The sequence below is a fragment of the Poeciliopsis prolifica genome, unplaced genomic scaffold, assembly GCF_027474105.1.
Source record: "Poeciliopsis prolifica strain line A6 unplaced genomic scaffold, Auburn_PproV2 SCAFFOLD052, whole genome shotgun sequence".
Taxonomy (NCBI): Eukaryota; Metazoa; Chordata; class Actinopteri; order Cyprinodontiformes; family Poeciliidae; genus Poeciliopsis; species Poeciliopsis prolifica.
In genome coordinates this window covers 164,937-179,457 of record NW_026562427.1, presented here as the reverse complement: position 1 = coordinate 179,457, position 14,521 = coordinate 164,937, and the positions used below count along the sequence as shown (strand labels likewise).

The window sequence follows — 14,521 nt, the reverse complement described above, 5'->3', positions numbered from 1 at the left end:
TTTTTATTGGATTATTCAATTAATCATCTGAATAAATTCTAAATTATTTGGTCACTAAAATAATCATTTACAAGGGACCTAAATATTTTCTTTATTCAGTGAATACCGTCCTCATAATCTCCTCAAAACACTTACATCTAACTCCAAGCGTTCGTGAGGATGCCAATTTTTACATATTTATTATTTTTCTACAGAATATAATAGCTGAGGGAATATTCTCCATCAGTGGTAATTTAGAATTTTGCCTTTATTTGTAGTGTTGTCATTCTGTGTGTTTCTTAAAAAGGGATACATTTTACACTCAGTGTTAGATTGCTCTATCTGCGGCTATTAAAAATATCCACATTTGCTTTCAGTATACAATGTGATTAATACAAATTAAATAATTTGAACAACATATTAAGGAACAATTATGCAAAAGCAAATCTCATTTTTATTTTTTTTTTCCTTATTTATGACCAGACAAAAATAAAACGTTTATTTTTCATCAACAAATTGTAACACTGAATAATTTCCAAAAGTAACTGCAAAACAGCAAGCTTTGAACTTGACAAAAGATTGCAAGAATCATGAAGTGTGGAAGAGATGCTTGAATATTTGTAAATCAGGATTAGAAGCCAATCTTGTGGTGGGCTGATTGAATCTGGCTGTCTGTTTTCAGCCTATCCTAAGCCCCTTGGTGTCTTCAGGAAGAGAGAGATAAAGGGATTTTGTCTCTCCAAGATTTACAATGAGAGTTCACATACATACTCTCCCTCCCCCCTTTCCACATCCTACTGTCTTAGAAGTAAAACAAATTATTCTAATATTACATTCATTTACTCTGTCAATATGCCTATTATGGTTTTTAATAAAAAATGTCATATCTGATATGGTGTTTGATACTGCGAGAATTAAAATCAAATGTATAAATAATGCTTTAGATTATGACGACGGGGAGTCGAATGGGACCACATTCCTGCCTCGAATCTGGAACTCACAGCCAAAATCCTCTTTCACTTCTATGTTATTATTACAGCATCAGTCACCAATCTAGACTGAGGAGGACCTTCAGAAATTGTTTGTAGAAATAGCACAAAAAATAGTTCATCCACACTCTAGACTTCCTAACAATCCAATTGTTTCGTTAACATATCACAGTCACACCTCAGAACTGCCAAGGGAAGAAGTCATAGCGTTTTCATAAAGCACCACTACACATTTTCAAATGTTACCTTAGCAAACTCTGCATCATCGTAGGAGTCAGCCATATTAAGCTATCAAACAGGAGCCCATCTTTGCATTGGTATTGTTCAATGTTTTTATGAAAAGGCAGATAGGAGACCCTTAACATCATGCACTGAATGGTTAATGTTGTATTGTTGACAAAACACAGAAGGAACCTATATTTTCAGAGCTTCCTTAGTCGGAGGCTTCTTTATATCCGCTGTAAAGCACACAGCTGCAGGAGGTCCTTCTTTCCTGCAGTCGTCACCGCATACAGCAACTCTTTGAATAAACTTTGATAATATAAGTTACAACAACACTTTCCCTTTGGTATTAATAAAGTATTTTTCAACTGAACTAAATTGAATGTGACAAGTGCTGAGTCAACCCTAACCCTACTCTAACCCTACTGGTGATGATTACTTCAGCCAGTGCATAAAAATCTGTGCTGTATTCTGTGCTGTAAAAGTCAGCTTTGATCTAAAGAGTTTATTCAATGCAGTGATATTCTTTAAAGAGCAAATATGAGGATACTTTTATATCTAGAAATCAGTTTCAAGCTCTGATTTCTACAGAATATAATCCGATTCAAAATTGGCAATGTATCCAGCCTACATTGGGTGTGGTTGCTTGTCAGTATCACTTCAAAGAAATCCAATAAAAAGGAATGAGATAACTTTATGTCTTCTTTCACGAGATCCAAAAATCTCCTTTTTGGTCTTCTTCTTGGCCTCCACCTTTATGGCTCCAAACTCCACATCCATCTCCCAAATAAATCATTGTCTCTTCTCTGAAAATGTACAAATGATCTCATTGTCGCCTTTTGGATTTTATTCACTAAACATCTAACATTAGGTGTTCTTCTGACATATCCATCCCTGATCTATCCAACATCTTTACCTCCAGTTCTGCCTCCTGGCTTTTCCTCATTGGCACCTTCTCTGAACCATATAACATTGCTGCAGCGCTGTCTCATACACCTTTCATTTAGTTCTTGCTGAAACCCTTTTATCGCACATCATATCTGACATTTTTCTGCATGCATTCCAACCTCCTTGCACACACTACTTTCCCTCTCTTCCACACTCTCAATTGCTCAGGACAATTGACCGTACTTGAAGTTCTGTTCTTTTTTTCTACTTCGTGTAACATCACTGTTGAACTGATGCCCCTCTCATTTACACACATGTATTCTGTTTTGCTGCAAATAGTAAAAGATATATCATCTTTAAAACTCACTTCCCTTTGTGGTTGGGAGATCTTAGGAGATTAACTCCTTCTGAGGTTTTATTTAGGAAGGGTTTTCTTGTTAAATTGTTGTTTTTGGATTTCACTGTCCTCTGTTGTCACTAGATGTCTTTATTTTATACTTGATGATATGCCAGTGACTATTTATATAAATGTAGCTACATTATTGTCCTTACTCCACGAGTAAACTCTAGTTTTGTTTGTGTTTTTCTTTTTACTTCCATCATTTATGAATGAATCCTCCACTTCTCTCTCCAGACGGTGGTGATAGAGACCTGCCCTGATATCGAGACCAAATGGAACCAACAGAGTTTTTAATTTGAAAATTTCATAATTATACTCTGATTGCAACAACTTTTCCATGTTGCACTTCTTTTTACCTCACTTTCTTTTTATTGTCTCCTGAACGGTCTTGGTCTTATAGGTTTTACACCATATCCAGGAGACACTTATTTCAACTTGAGCTATTTCATCAAAAGTATCACTTATCAGTAAACAATAAATAAAATGTGATGAACAACGTAAAAGTTGACTTTTGCATCAGTTTGAGTTGTTCAGATGGCCAGTGAAAAGGATGAATGCATGATTTAAATTATGAGAGTTGCTGTAAAACAGTATTCATTTTCTGGAGTCTTTATTTATTTGTCATCCCTCTTTTATAAACAGTCAATATTTCCCAGATCTAATGATCAGCTTTTGTTTCAAGTGTGTTTAATCTGATGACGAATCTCCTAAAGTATCTAATCTTAAGAGATTACAACGAGTCTTTTAGGACGTTTTTTGTGTCCTGTGGGCAAAAAATACCATAAAAAACAACTATACATTTAATACGATTAACTGTCATCCATTTAAATCATACTCACAGTATCTAAATGATAATTGTAAAAAAAAAAAAAAAGTATTAATGATTAGTGAGTTCTCAGGTGCACCTATAGTTGGTGAATCAGCTTGGGGCAAAACATTCTTCCTTAATGAGAGTGCAATAAATTGAGGCATATAATATTGATATAATGCTTCACCATAATAAGAATTGAAAATGTCTCTCCTACGAAGAGGCACAATGAGAAAAGCTCTAATGAGTTAACTTATTCAGGCCTAAGGGATTCTCTGGATATGAAAACGGAATTACTCATATGTTGCATCAGGTCTTGATGAGTTAAACTGTTCTGGCTTTAGCAAAATCCACAGAGCATAGAGTTGAATCTATAGACACAAAATGTTGGGTAAACAACACTATCCACAAATCTAGAAAACATTCCTTTAGAAGTACTTAAAACATACAATCAGAAAATAATACAAAATAATTGTTGCCACTTAAGTTGCTGGCACTCTGTTTTTAAAATTGCCTTGTATGAGTTGATAAATAAAAGAAAATGCATATTACATGGATATATCCATTAAAAAAAGACATGTTTTATAAATTATCAGCTGATATCATGTTTATAAAGTATGAGCTTCTATGTCAGGACAGATTAAGTTATTTTTGAAAAGGTGTCATTGTCAGATCTGCCCACCCCCATTTTGGTGATTACTATCTCAGACTTATAGTTTAATATTCTATCTACAGGATATACCTTCCCCAAGTTATTGTTAAGTGATGAAATAACAAAATTTAGATGAAATAACAAAATTTAGAAAAGAGGTCTTTCAAGCGTTCAACATGTGGAAGTGAGTGAATCTTTTTTAGTGCAGACAAAGCATTTGAATAACATGTATTGAGATGAAGTAATGTTATAAGGTAATTGCTATGATACTGAGGTAACAGAAATTCAGAAAAGAAAACTGTGATGTAATTTTTGAAAAATAAAAAATAAACACTATCTTTAACTAAGTCAGTCTCAGAGATCAAACTAGAAAGGGTGCATTTCCTCTGAAAATGCAAGTGGGAATGCTGAATGCTTTTGTTGAAGATGCCAAAACGTTTGAAGTCAACTGCTGAAGACTTGTAGAAATGCAAGCAATAGGCAGATGTACCAGAACAAATGGGATTATTATAACAGAAAAACTGTTGAAGAGGAATAAAAGCTTTTGAATAATGAAAAAAATCCACCTAAACAGTATTAGAAATTGCTGGAGAACAGTGGTTCTTAACCTAAACCGTAGGGTCACCGCAGTTTATAAGGTAAAATTATATAAAAGGCTAAAAGTGGCTAAAATACTAATGGTTGCATCTAGGCTTCCACTTGCATGTGAAGTTACAGTAATATATTCTATGCAATTTAAAAACCTTACGTAAAACCTAAAATTTGAAAACGACAGAAATGTTCCCCTCTTTCTTCTGATAAAAACAGTGGGTGAATGAAATCCACACCTCTTAAGGTTACTGAAATATCAACATTTGTTTGCAGGCATCGTTTAGCACGGTGACTATGAAAAACATCCCACATGCAGCATTTTCTTAAAACAGCTGATCTTCTTACACCACTAAGATGTATGAAAAATTTGCATATGACGGGGAGAAAACAAACCCCAAATTAAGTAATCTTACCCTATCAATATTAGGACCCAAGTTTGTCCAAGGACCAACAAATCTATTCATAGCAAATATTTTAACTTTGAAAAAAAAAAAAAAAGCTACCCAAGAAAATTAAAATGATTAAATAAGGTATTGCAATCCTGCATATGAAATTTCACAAACTTCAGCATTCTATTGTTAAAGTTAATGTAGTTTTGTTCACGTTTAATCTTCATAATGTGCTCTTTATACAGAACACACACAAGCAACTAACCTCTGAGAACCTCTGAACATCCTGTGTGAGGGTCCCCACCCGGCTCCAGTTGTAGTAATTAAGGAATTTGATGACTGCTGGGTTCACAGCGTTATCGGATGGGACGGTGCGGAAGAAGTTGGGGTACTTCTTCTTGTCTGCCAGAACCGGGGTGGTCGCAGCAAATGACAGCTGGAATGACAGAAGATGACAAAAAAAATAAAATAAATACAGTGAACCTTGAATCATTCTGTGAGAGTTAAACACTACATAAGTAGAAGTTCGCTTTCAAATTTCTATTGCATCAGAGCAGTCTAACTCTTCCCATTATTGCTAACGTCTGTTTCACATGGAGGACACACATTCCACAGATTAAATATTTTCTCCCATATTTTCTTTATTCTACTATATAATTTGACAGTACGCGATACAATTTTCACATGCCTTTCAATCTTTGGTTTATCCATGTGTTTTTATCACTTGTGTTTCACTTGTCCTTTCGGCACCTTGCAGTGCGGCAGCTGACTCCTCCATGTACATCACACATGTACATGGTAGATGTTTTACTCCAGATATCCAGCCTGAAGCTGAGCACACCCAGAAAGGGAGGGAACCGGGTTCAAACCAGGGATGTCTGGGTTTGTGTACCAACTGCCACCCCTTTACTCAGATGGAAGGGGATTTTATGGAAACCTAATTTCCATATGTGAAACAACAAAGTTAAAATGACATATATAAAGATAGAGAATAAGATACTTGCAGCCATATTCATGTGAAATTAAATTCTGTTCATTTAAAGAAATATTTTATATCCAAACTGCAATCATAAGGCACAGTACATTAACTTCATGTGTTTTTTTTTTTTGCATAAGGGTAAAATGGCCACAATTTCCTATTCTGTCTGCAGTGGCTGTCATTAAGCCTACATTACCCATTCCACAATCTTTAGACCTAATGATAAATTTAATTCTCAAGACGTATAGTCCAAATCAATTCTTTTCTCTTTAGACCTCGAGTCCAAGTCACTTCTCAGGACCAAAGTGCCCACCTCTGGTACCAGACAGAGCCAACATTTCTAACAGGCAAATTTTGTTTCTGTGCAAAAACAATTTCAGTATTTAAACAAATGTATATCTCAATTTTTACAAAATTATATTTTCGGTCATGACTAAGCTAAATTATGTTGGCCAGCACGATACTGGATATCTGTAAAAAAAAAAATAAAGTGACAAATTAATTAACCATCTAATGGACCAACTTTATTCCATAATAATTTGTTTTTAATTTAATTTGTGCCATTTTGATTGAGCGGAAATAAAATGTCAATATTATTTCAAAAGTTTCTGCAATAGATCTCTGATCAAACTTTCTTTAGTACTGAGAGATTTCCAGCAACTAAAGACAACCTTTTAGTTTGGTTTAAAAAGATGAGTTATTGGGAAACCAGGCTTAAAATACATTAAAAAAATTGATGAAAATAATCTTTCCAACATCAATTTTATTCCTCATTGTATATTTAGCTTTAAGTCTCTTCCCAGTAAAATGTTAATTGTCTTTCTTTATTCAAACCATGAATAATATAGTATAGCAAGTTTAATATTATTATTAAAAGACTCATTCAGTCTAAATGTTTCTTTGTTTAGATCCTTGGCAGTATACCTAAGTGATATGCCTTGGGATTGGTTATAAATAAAAGGCTCACAAGATTTCCTACAGGCCAGCAAAAGAAATAAGGAGAACACATGAGTGTGTCTAATCATGCTGACAGATCTAATAGCATTGATTGGTCCTAGTGGGACTTTCTCGAAATAGGATCTCTGGTGCTAACTGTGTGGTTGGCCTTTGAATAATGAAGTGGCAGATGCAGAGAGTTGAGATAAAACAAAATGAATGGTTGTATCAGCACACCTCCTAGCACCGCAGTTTAAATAAGAGCATAATCTCTTTTCTAAAACACATAAACAGTGAAATTTGTACTAAAAACAAATGGAAACAAAAAGAAAAATAAATACTTCATTGAACTGGACCATTGAACCACAGCAATAAACAAAGGAAAGAAGAAAACATGACAGAAGACCAGAGACGTGTGGGTTTTGACTTAATATTTTATTAGCATTAGGTGGTGTAAACTCACAACCAGTTGCCTAAATGAACAGCAATGAAGAAATGGATGGAGACAGTAGTTTTATAAAGAGATAGACATTTTAAGGTTTAAACCAGGAACTCCAAGGTTTGCCTCACCCTGGATTTCCAAGGATGCCATTTAAGAAAGTCAATTTATTGAAATGACCAGAACAACACTCTTATCTCAATCCCACGGAAGATTAGTGAGCAGAACTCATAACGTGTGCAAGCAAGGTGAAAGACGAACTAAATTAGTTACTTTTTTGTCATGCCAAATGCTCCTAAATTCCTGCAAACTTCTGTGAGAAACTTGTGGAAGTGTACCCAAAACATTTGATTCAAATTACATAGATTAATCTGCAGCATTTCATATAAAATGTATATACATTTTCTGACTTTGGAAAAAAAATAAAAATACTCTAAAGAGGTTTATTGTTCATTATTTAGGCATTGAACAGGATGTAAATAATTTTGGTTAACATCAAGAACATTATTATAAACACTGAAAGCTAAATTGTTTCATTTGTTACGTTACCTGAATTTGTCAGACAGAGCAGCCATCACACCCTACCTAACAATGTAAAAAGAACCTGCAAATCATGACTTACTTTGCACCTCTAGACAGCTGAATGACGGGACGTTCACCTCTCCTCTGAGAGCTGATAGCTTGCTGTAACCCCAGACCCATTATGCCAATCATGTTGCATAATGATGACATATACTGCACAGACCAACAGAACCACACCGCCACATGTCTTGTTTTATGCCAGTTTGGCAGCTTTTTATTTTCACTTTTTTTACTCTAATTGTATTTTACATACACTTTGCTTTTATTCATTTAATCTATATCATACAAATCTACATATCTATTTACTTTAATCAAAACCTATTTTTAAGTTTGGTGTATATTTGATAACATTGTGTTTTTTTTAATATATCTTTGCTTTAAAGATCCCGACCTATTCCTAAAAGAACATAGTAAGCATTTTTAAATTAACGAGAGAAGTTAGACAGAAAGAAAGAAGTCAGTCACCTTGTTTTACCCAGTGAGTTATTGGTGTCTATTTGTTGTTTAAAAAAAAATGGTATGAGCTTGTCATATAATATAAGGTCCTTTCACGGTGCATTGATCAATAGCAGGCTCACTTGTCACCACTGTGTCTAGGGGACTGAGGAGCAGGGAAGATCGGACTTCCACCTAACATCACCTGTGCCATGACATAAGCTTACGGGTACTTTGCCATTCTTCAGCTGTCAGCAAGTCGACCTTGAAGCAATGGAGGTCAGTGGCACTGAAGCATCACCATCGCAAACAGGATTCATGAGAGGATTTTCTCGTGTCTGGTAAACAATCGGGCCAAATATGTGGCGTTTATAGCTTCTACTGTTTACGATTAGCAGCCTATCTTTGCCCAAACACGATTGGGGATGTTTTGGTCGATATACATTTTTGACAAAATTTCATAAACTCATGGAACATATGTGTTACACACAGTAGGCATATGACAGTTTTTCCACTCCAGTTTCATCATTTTATCACTTCTGACAGATGTGTATTTTTACGTCTTACACTCAGACTACACAGCATTGCTGAATGCTACGCAAACTCTGGAAGTTGGAAATATTGAGATTCCACCGAGAGAGGCAGGAGAAAAGCAGTTTGGATGACGGTATTCTGCCACCTAGCTCTATAAACTATTCTATTTATAAATTGAGATTTGATACCATAACCTGGGCTTCCTGCAGCTGCCACTTGGCTGTCTATGAAAGATTAATGAGCAGATGCTGAACTGTAGAGACCATTATTGTTTTTTTCTCTCCTTTCTCTATTCCCTCCGTCTCCTATTCATCTAGCAGTGACTTTTCTTTATTGTTTGTTTTGTTAAGGGTTCTTTTTTGTAAAGGAACGTCCTTTTCACAGTGATGAAGCAATCTTTTACGCATTTATTTTTTATTAAAGCCAACAACTCTGCCATCATTATATTTTTTTTCTATTTGTGAAATTTTCTTCCCACAGTGAAGTAAATTATTGAAATAAAATCCTGTTTTTTTTTTTTTTATTTGAGAAAATATTACTGCAATAAAAGAACAAAGTAAGTCTTGTTGGACATTTCTACACAAGGTGCCGTGTATTTTTCAGTTTATAAAAACGCAGTACATGAGCAGCACAGGGGAAGCCCACACACAGGCAATTTATGTTATGAGTAGGCAAACATTTTACTAGAGGCAGCCAACATTTGCAAATTACTATCTTTTCAGCTGGCAGACATCTTGTTTTTTTTATTTATTTATCCTTCTCTCTGTGTATCCATCTCTTTCATTTCGCTGGAGATTTCTGCAACAGCTGATTCTTAAAAGACATCATCGACTGATGATGTCATTATTATTTGGTCCAATAATATTCTAAAATGACTCTTTTTCTTGATTTGCAATTAAATTGTTAATGTAGGCTATAATAAATTGAGCCACAGAAGAAAGCAGAAAGTGGAAAATAAACAGAGTCATAAGTAGACATAGAAAACACCCAGATTCTCTCATTCTACTTTACTTATTTCTCCACTGTTCTTAAAGGGAACCAAGATGCAGCTTTCATACATGCGGGGGGCCTTGTAAAGCATGGCGGGCCGCCAGGCTTATAATTCACTGGGGAAAACTTATCTTAATTTATACTGCAATTTATATTAAATATAATTTATAATATTTGTGATGCAACAATTCCTTACACTAAGCAAGCATATAGTGACAGTGGAAAGGAAGCCTTCGTAAGTCGTCTGTCTCAGTCACACAGTCCACTTAATTTTAAAAAGTAGATATTCCTTTTCTTTAATTTCACAAAAGACCATCAAGATGCTAACTCTTCTCAGGAAAATCCCACATCTTGTACAATATCATTTAATTTCTAGATACAACACTTTCTTTACAGATGGTTCCAAATAGAACTTCATGACGTTTTTAAAATATATCGCTATTAAATTATGAATGAGCTTAACATCTTAGAAAATAGATAAGAAAATATTTAAGAAAAGGTTTGCTAATTTTTTTAAATCTAGCAGTGCTGGTTAAAACCAAGAACAGAATAGGAAAGACAGAGAGGCCCTCTGACAAATTCTCTCCACATAACATCTGTTCTGGAGCCCTGGCACCAGTGGGAACAGGCCTGCTGCTGCACTGATTGCAGCCATCTACTTTAGCCCAACACATTGTGATTGCACTTTGCCATAGTCTTCACCCTGCGTTAAATCTTAGCCTGTCACAGAAACTGCTAGCAAGAACATTCTGATTTTCTCTCCTCCTCCGCTTTGCATTAACCATTCTTCTGAGTGCAGGGGCAGTCTTGAGAAATGCACCCTCTGAGCTGCCTCCGTTTTCTTTCCTAACAGTGCTTGGAAAAAAAACTATCTGAACGAGCAGTTAATGAACACCTTCTAAAACCTACAATATATATACAGAATTGATCTACTGAAGCTGGAAGGCATTGGTAAACCAACATAATGCACAACACCAGAGAAAAGTCACTGACATTTATCATTTTGAAAAGGATTACAAGACTATTTTCAGGCTTTGTAAATCACACTGAGAAAAAAACACACAATAAATACAAGGAATAACAGTGAAACTTCTCACAGGTCGTTAACCTACAAAGGATTTGAACCTAACACGTTCTTCCTGCATGGTATCACTGCTAACAGCATCACCCTTGCTTGGCTCATTCATCGTTATTTCATCCATTTTACATCTAGCTTTTTTGTCTTGAATTGTTATACACTGACAAATGTAGCATGAAATCATTCACCTTAGCTGTCATTCATTCAAGTGATAAAAGCTTTGCTGGATCCTAAAGTAGAGAATGTTTCACCAGTGATTAAAATGTTCCTACTCATTTGAGTAAGTACTCTACTGCCACAATCATCAAAAATCTCTTTTGCGTCACTTTACTGCTGTGTAATTAATCACAACCTCCAAGACAATATTTAGGTAAACTGTTTTTGTTTTTTTTTCTTTTTCAAATTCATCAAAAAAGTAATGTGCAGGCAGGGGTCAAGTTTATTTCAACCAAACCGAGACCTAAATTTTTTGGCGTTTGAGTTTTCTTTTTTGCTTGATTGCACATTCTTCCCTCTCCAAACAAAGCAGTTTCTAGACAAATGGACCAAAGTTCAATTAAAGCAGACTAAGCAGAGCTAAAACCAAGGCTAGTGTAAATACACCCTTGAATATAAAGCTCTCCACCTTTTTTGGGGACACTCCAACATTTTTTTTACAGTGGTAGCATAATCCGGCCTTTTATTTTAATGGTATATACATTTTAGCCTAGCAGTAAATAAGCATAAAAGCATGTTTTTGTGCATTATTTAGGTGTTTGATGGCAAAATAAGCATTACTAGAGACAAAGGTGCGTGTGGATTCAAACTTTATAAACAGTGAAAACTACCCAAAGCAGCAGATGGCTTTGTTACAGAAAATCACCAAGGGAGTCCTTACAGAAAAAAGGTTGAAGCATGATACTGAGTGAAACATCTGTCTGACATCATTGCCATCGAGCTTCAGCCAATCAAATCAACAAAGTGCTGTAAACAAAGCCTGAGATCCCATTATTGACTGTTGATACTGTTGTTTTTAGGGATATCAGTGTAAAAAGGTTGAATATAAAGTGAACACGAGATCTCCCGAATTAGTATTTATAAAACATTTAGAAATAAATCTTTTTGATTCATTTAACAATTGCAATCCACTCATGTGAGTCATGTGTGATTGCAAGGAGTTACAGAAATGTTTGTGGTTGTCATAAAAAGTGTAAATGCTTTTTTAAGGATTTGTGTTTTTCTAGGTACTATGTGAGAGCTTTAGTGGACTTTTGATTAAAGTTGACAGAATTATTTCATTTCTAAAAATTAAAATTTTCAAGTTAGTGCATTTAGGAAAAATAACCTGGAAATAAGCTTTGTGAAGCCCAACATCATGCAGATTGTAAAGCTTCCATTGCAAGCTGTAGTTTGAAAAATAAAAATGTTGAAGGCCAATTCACAAGCCTGACCAACCCAATACTCAAATTGCAAATTTTCTGGAGAAATAAGTTTTCAAATGTTTCACCACACAAAAATTAGAAGAAAATATTCCTTCACCAGTACACAAACAAATCTATCTAAATGTTTTAATCACAAAAAAAACATCAAATGTCTATCAGTGCTTGGAGCCTATAAAAAAATGCTTTGGGAAGAAGACCTTCAGAAGAGCTGCCACCTACCTTTCATTTCTCCTCTATCTTTCTTCTATAGTCTGAACATGATTATAGTGCCATACAAGGCTTTGTTGCAAACGTGACTTGGATATAAATGCCTGTTCCCACACTCAGAGCACCGGGTATTTATCAGCGACCCATCGCTAAGACACAGGCTTCAAGGTCCCTCAATGTCAAACATGCCATTAGGTTTTTTCCTATCTTACTCGCTGGTTTTCTTTGCTGGAGCTCAGTTGCAATAGCAAGTCCTCTTTAGTTTTCTGTGCAGATATATTTTCTTGGATGTATACTACTGAAGACACAAATATTGATTTGGTAGCCTACACGCAAGTTTATTAGACTAAGTTTAGCTCTTGTTGGCAGGGCCTATTGATATTATATTTTATTGGTATGAAAATAGCTATTTAAGGCAATAAAAATATTGTATTCCAGTTTAAGATTTTCTAAATCTATTGAATATGCCCCAATGCCCTAAACTGTACTATTTTTTTTCTTTATGTCTGGTGGATGTCAGCCAACTTTCTAAAAGCCCTTGTTGATCTACTGTTCTTTTGCTATAAGGAGATGCAGTGAAACCAAAGGCACCTTCAGATAAATTAGACTAAATAGAAGGACTAGAAGCAAGCCAAGGTAAAGGTCTTTACTGCTAGAGTGTCTTTGAAAAGTTTGTATCTCCCATAATTGTTGTGTACTTTGTTCCCAAAGATTCCAACATTTTCTCTTATCTACTTCTTCACTGTTATATCTAATCATTGGTTCTCCATGATTTCTTGATGTTTTTCAAAGGATTATATGGAATTCAGATGCTTTTTGTGCCTCTTCTATACAGTTTCTTTACCTGCTGGTATTGTCGAGACTTTGCCTAAACATCACAGCTAAAAAAGTGCTTATTAATAAAAACTATTTCTACTAAATGACTAGTCTCTCATAGTTATGAATTGGAGGGTGAAAAAAAAACAATACAGGATACAATTACAATAGAAAATTTGGTTTCAGGAGCATTTCCAAGATAAATTATTCATAAGCGCTGGCTTAGTTGATGATCAATAAAAGAAGCATTTATATTCAAAGTACTGTTTAGAAAATGAATAGAAATAGTGTAACTATTTCCCAAAGACAACGACATTGAGATTTTATACATTGAGAGGTGAAAATTGCAAATTAAAATAACTACATATGAATTCTTGATGGTCACTGCCTCATTCCTCCAAGTTTCAATACTCTGTGAACTTATCAATCACGTTTATTTGCCAAGCATATTTCAGCATTTACATCATAAAAACACAAAAATGTAGAGTCATGGAAGACCCCACACGATAAACAATTGAGAAAACCTAAGCATTACATATTGCCATGTGCAATATGTACATCAGTGTACATCAAAGTGTTGGTCAATGGTCTAGACAGGTGGGGTTTTAATCTAAATTTATAGATGAAAATGTTTTGAAGTCAATACTGAAATGCAGCTTATGCTGCAGGGGTTGTGAATGTAAATTCATTCATTGTTATTAAAATGTTGCCTCAAGTAAACAAATCATAAATAACTTAAAATGGAAGGACCAAAATACTTCAAGTCAGTTCATCAAAGTGGCAGAAAAGTAAAACTTTGCACATCTACCTGCAATTACAAAAGAACAATGAGGTTTGGTGATGTAAATAGCACAAAGCCCACCACGCTGGGTGGGTTTTGGGTTTGTTGCCCTGCGACTAAAGAAAAATTAATTACAGAGACTTTGAGTCAATCAACCATGGATTTTCAATTACTCTTGAAATAGTGGCAATGAAACAGCCTCAGCAGTGAAATATGCTGTTGCCCAGCCGGAGAAAACAGCAACAAGACAGGGGATTTATTTCAATGAACTCTCCTCAACACAGGTAGAATTTTTCAGCATTTGCTAGCATCTGGTTTGTGCAGTAGAGGGTCACTCCAATGAAAGAAACAAGAAGTGGCCAAGACTGGCTGTAGGGGATATACAAAGGCTTATCAGAAATGCAG

General features: G+C 35.0%; 1 protein-coding gene across 4 annotated transcripts in view; it reads right to left on the bottom strand.

Annotated features, from left to right (window-relative positions):
* Positions 1 to 14,521, bottom strand: part of gabbr2 (gamma-aminobutyric acid (GABA) B receptor, 2) — a 184,754-nt gene that overhangs the window by 97,147 nt on the left and 73,086 nt on the right. For all 4 annotated transcript variants that reach the window (XR_008608051.1, XM_055058793.1, XM_055058792.1 and 1 more), the window contains exon 3: positions 5,184 to 5,354. Coding sequence is in view for 3 of the 4 variants with exons in the window: in XM_055058793.1 (XP_054914768.1) it covers positions 5,184 to 5,354 (171 nt within the window). In the remaining variant the exon portion in view is untranslated. The remainder of the gene's footprint in view (positions 1 to 5,183; positions 5,355 to 14,521) is intronic.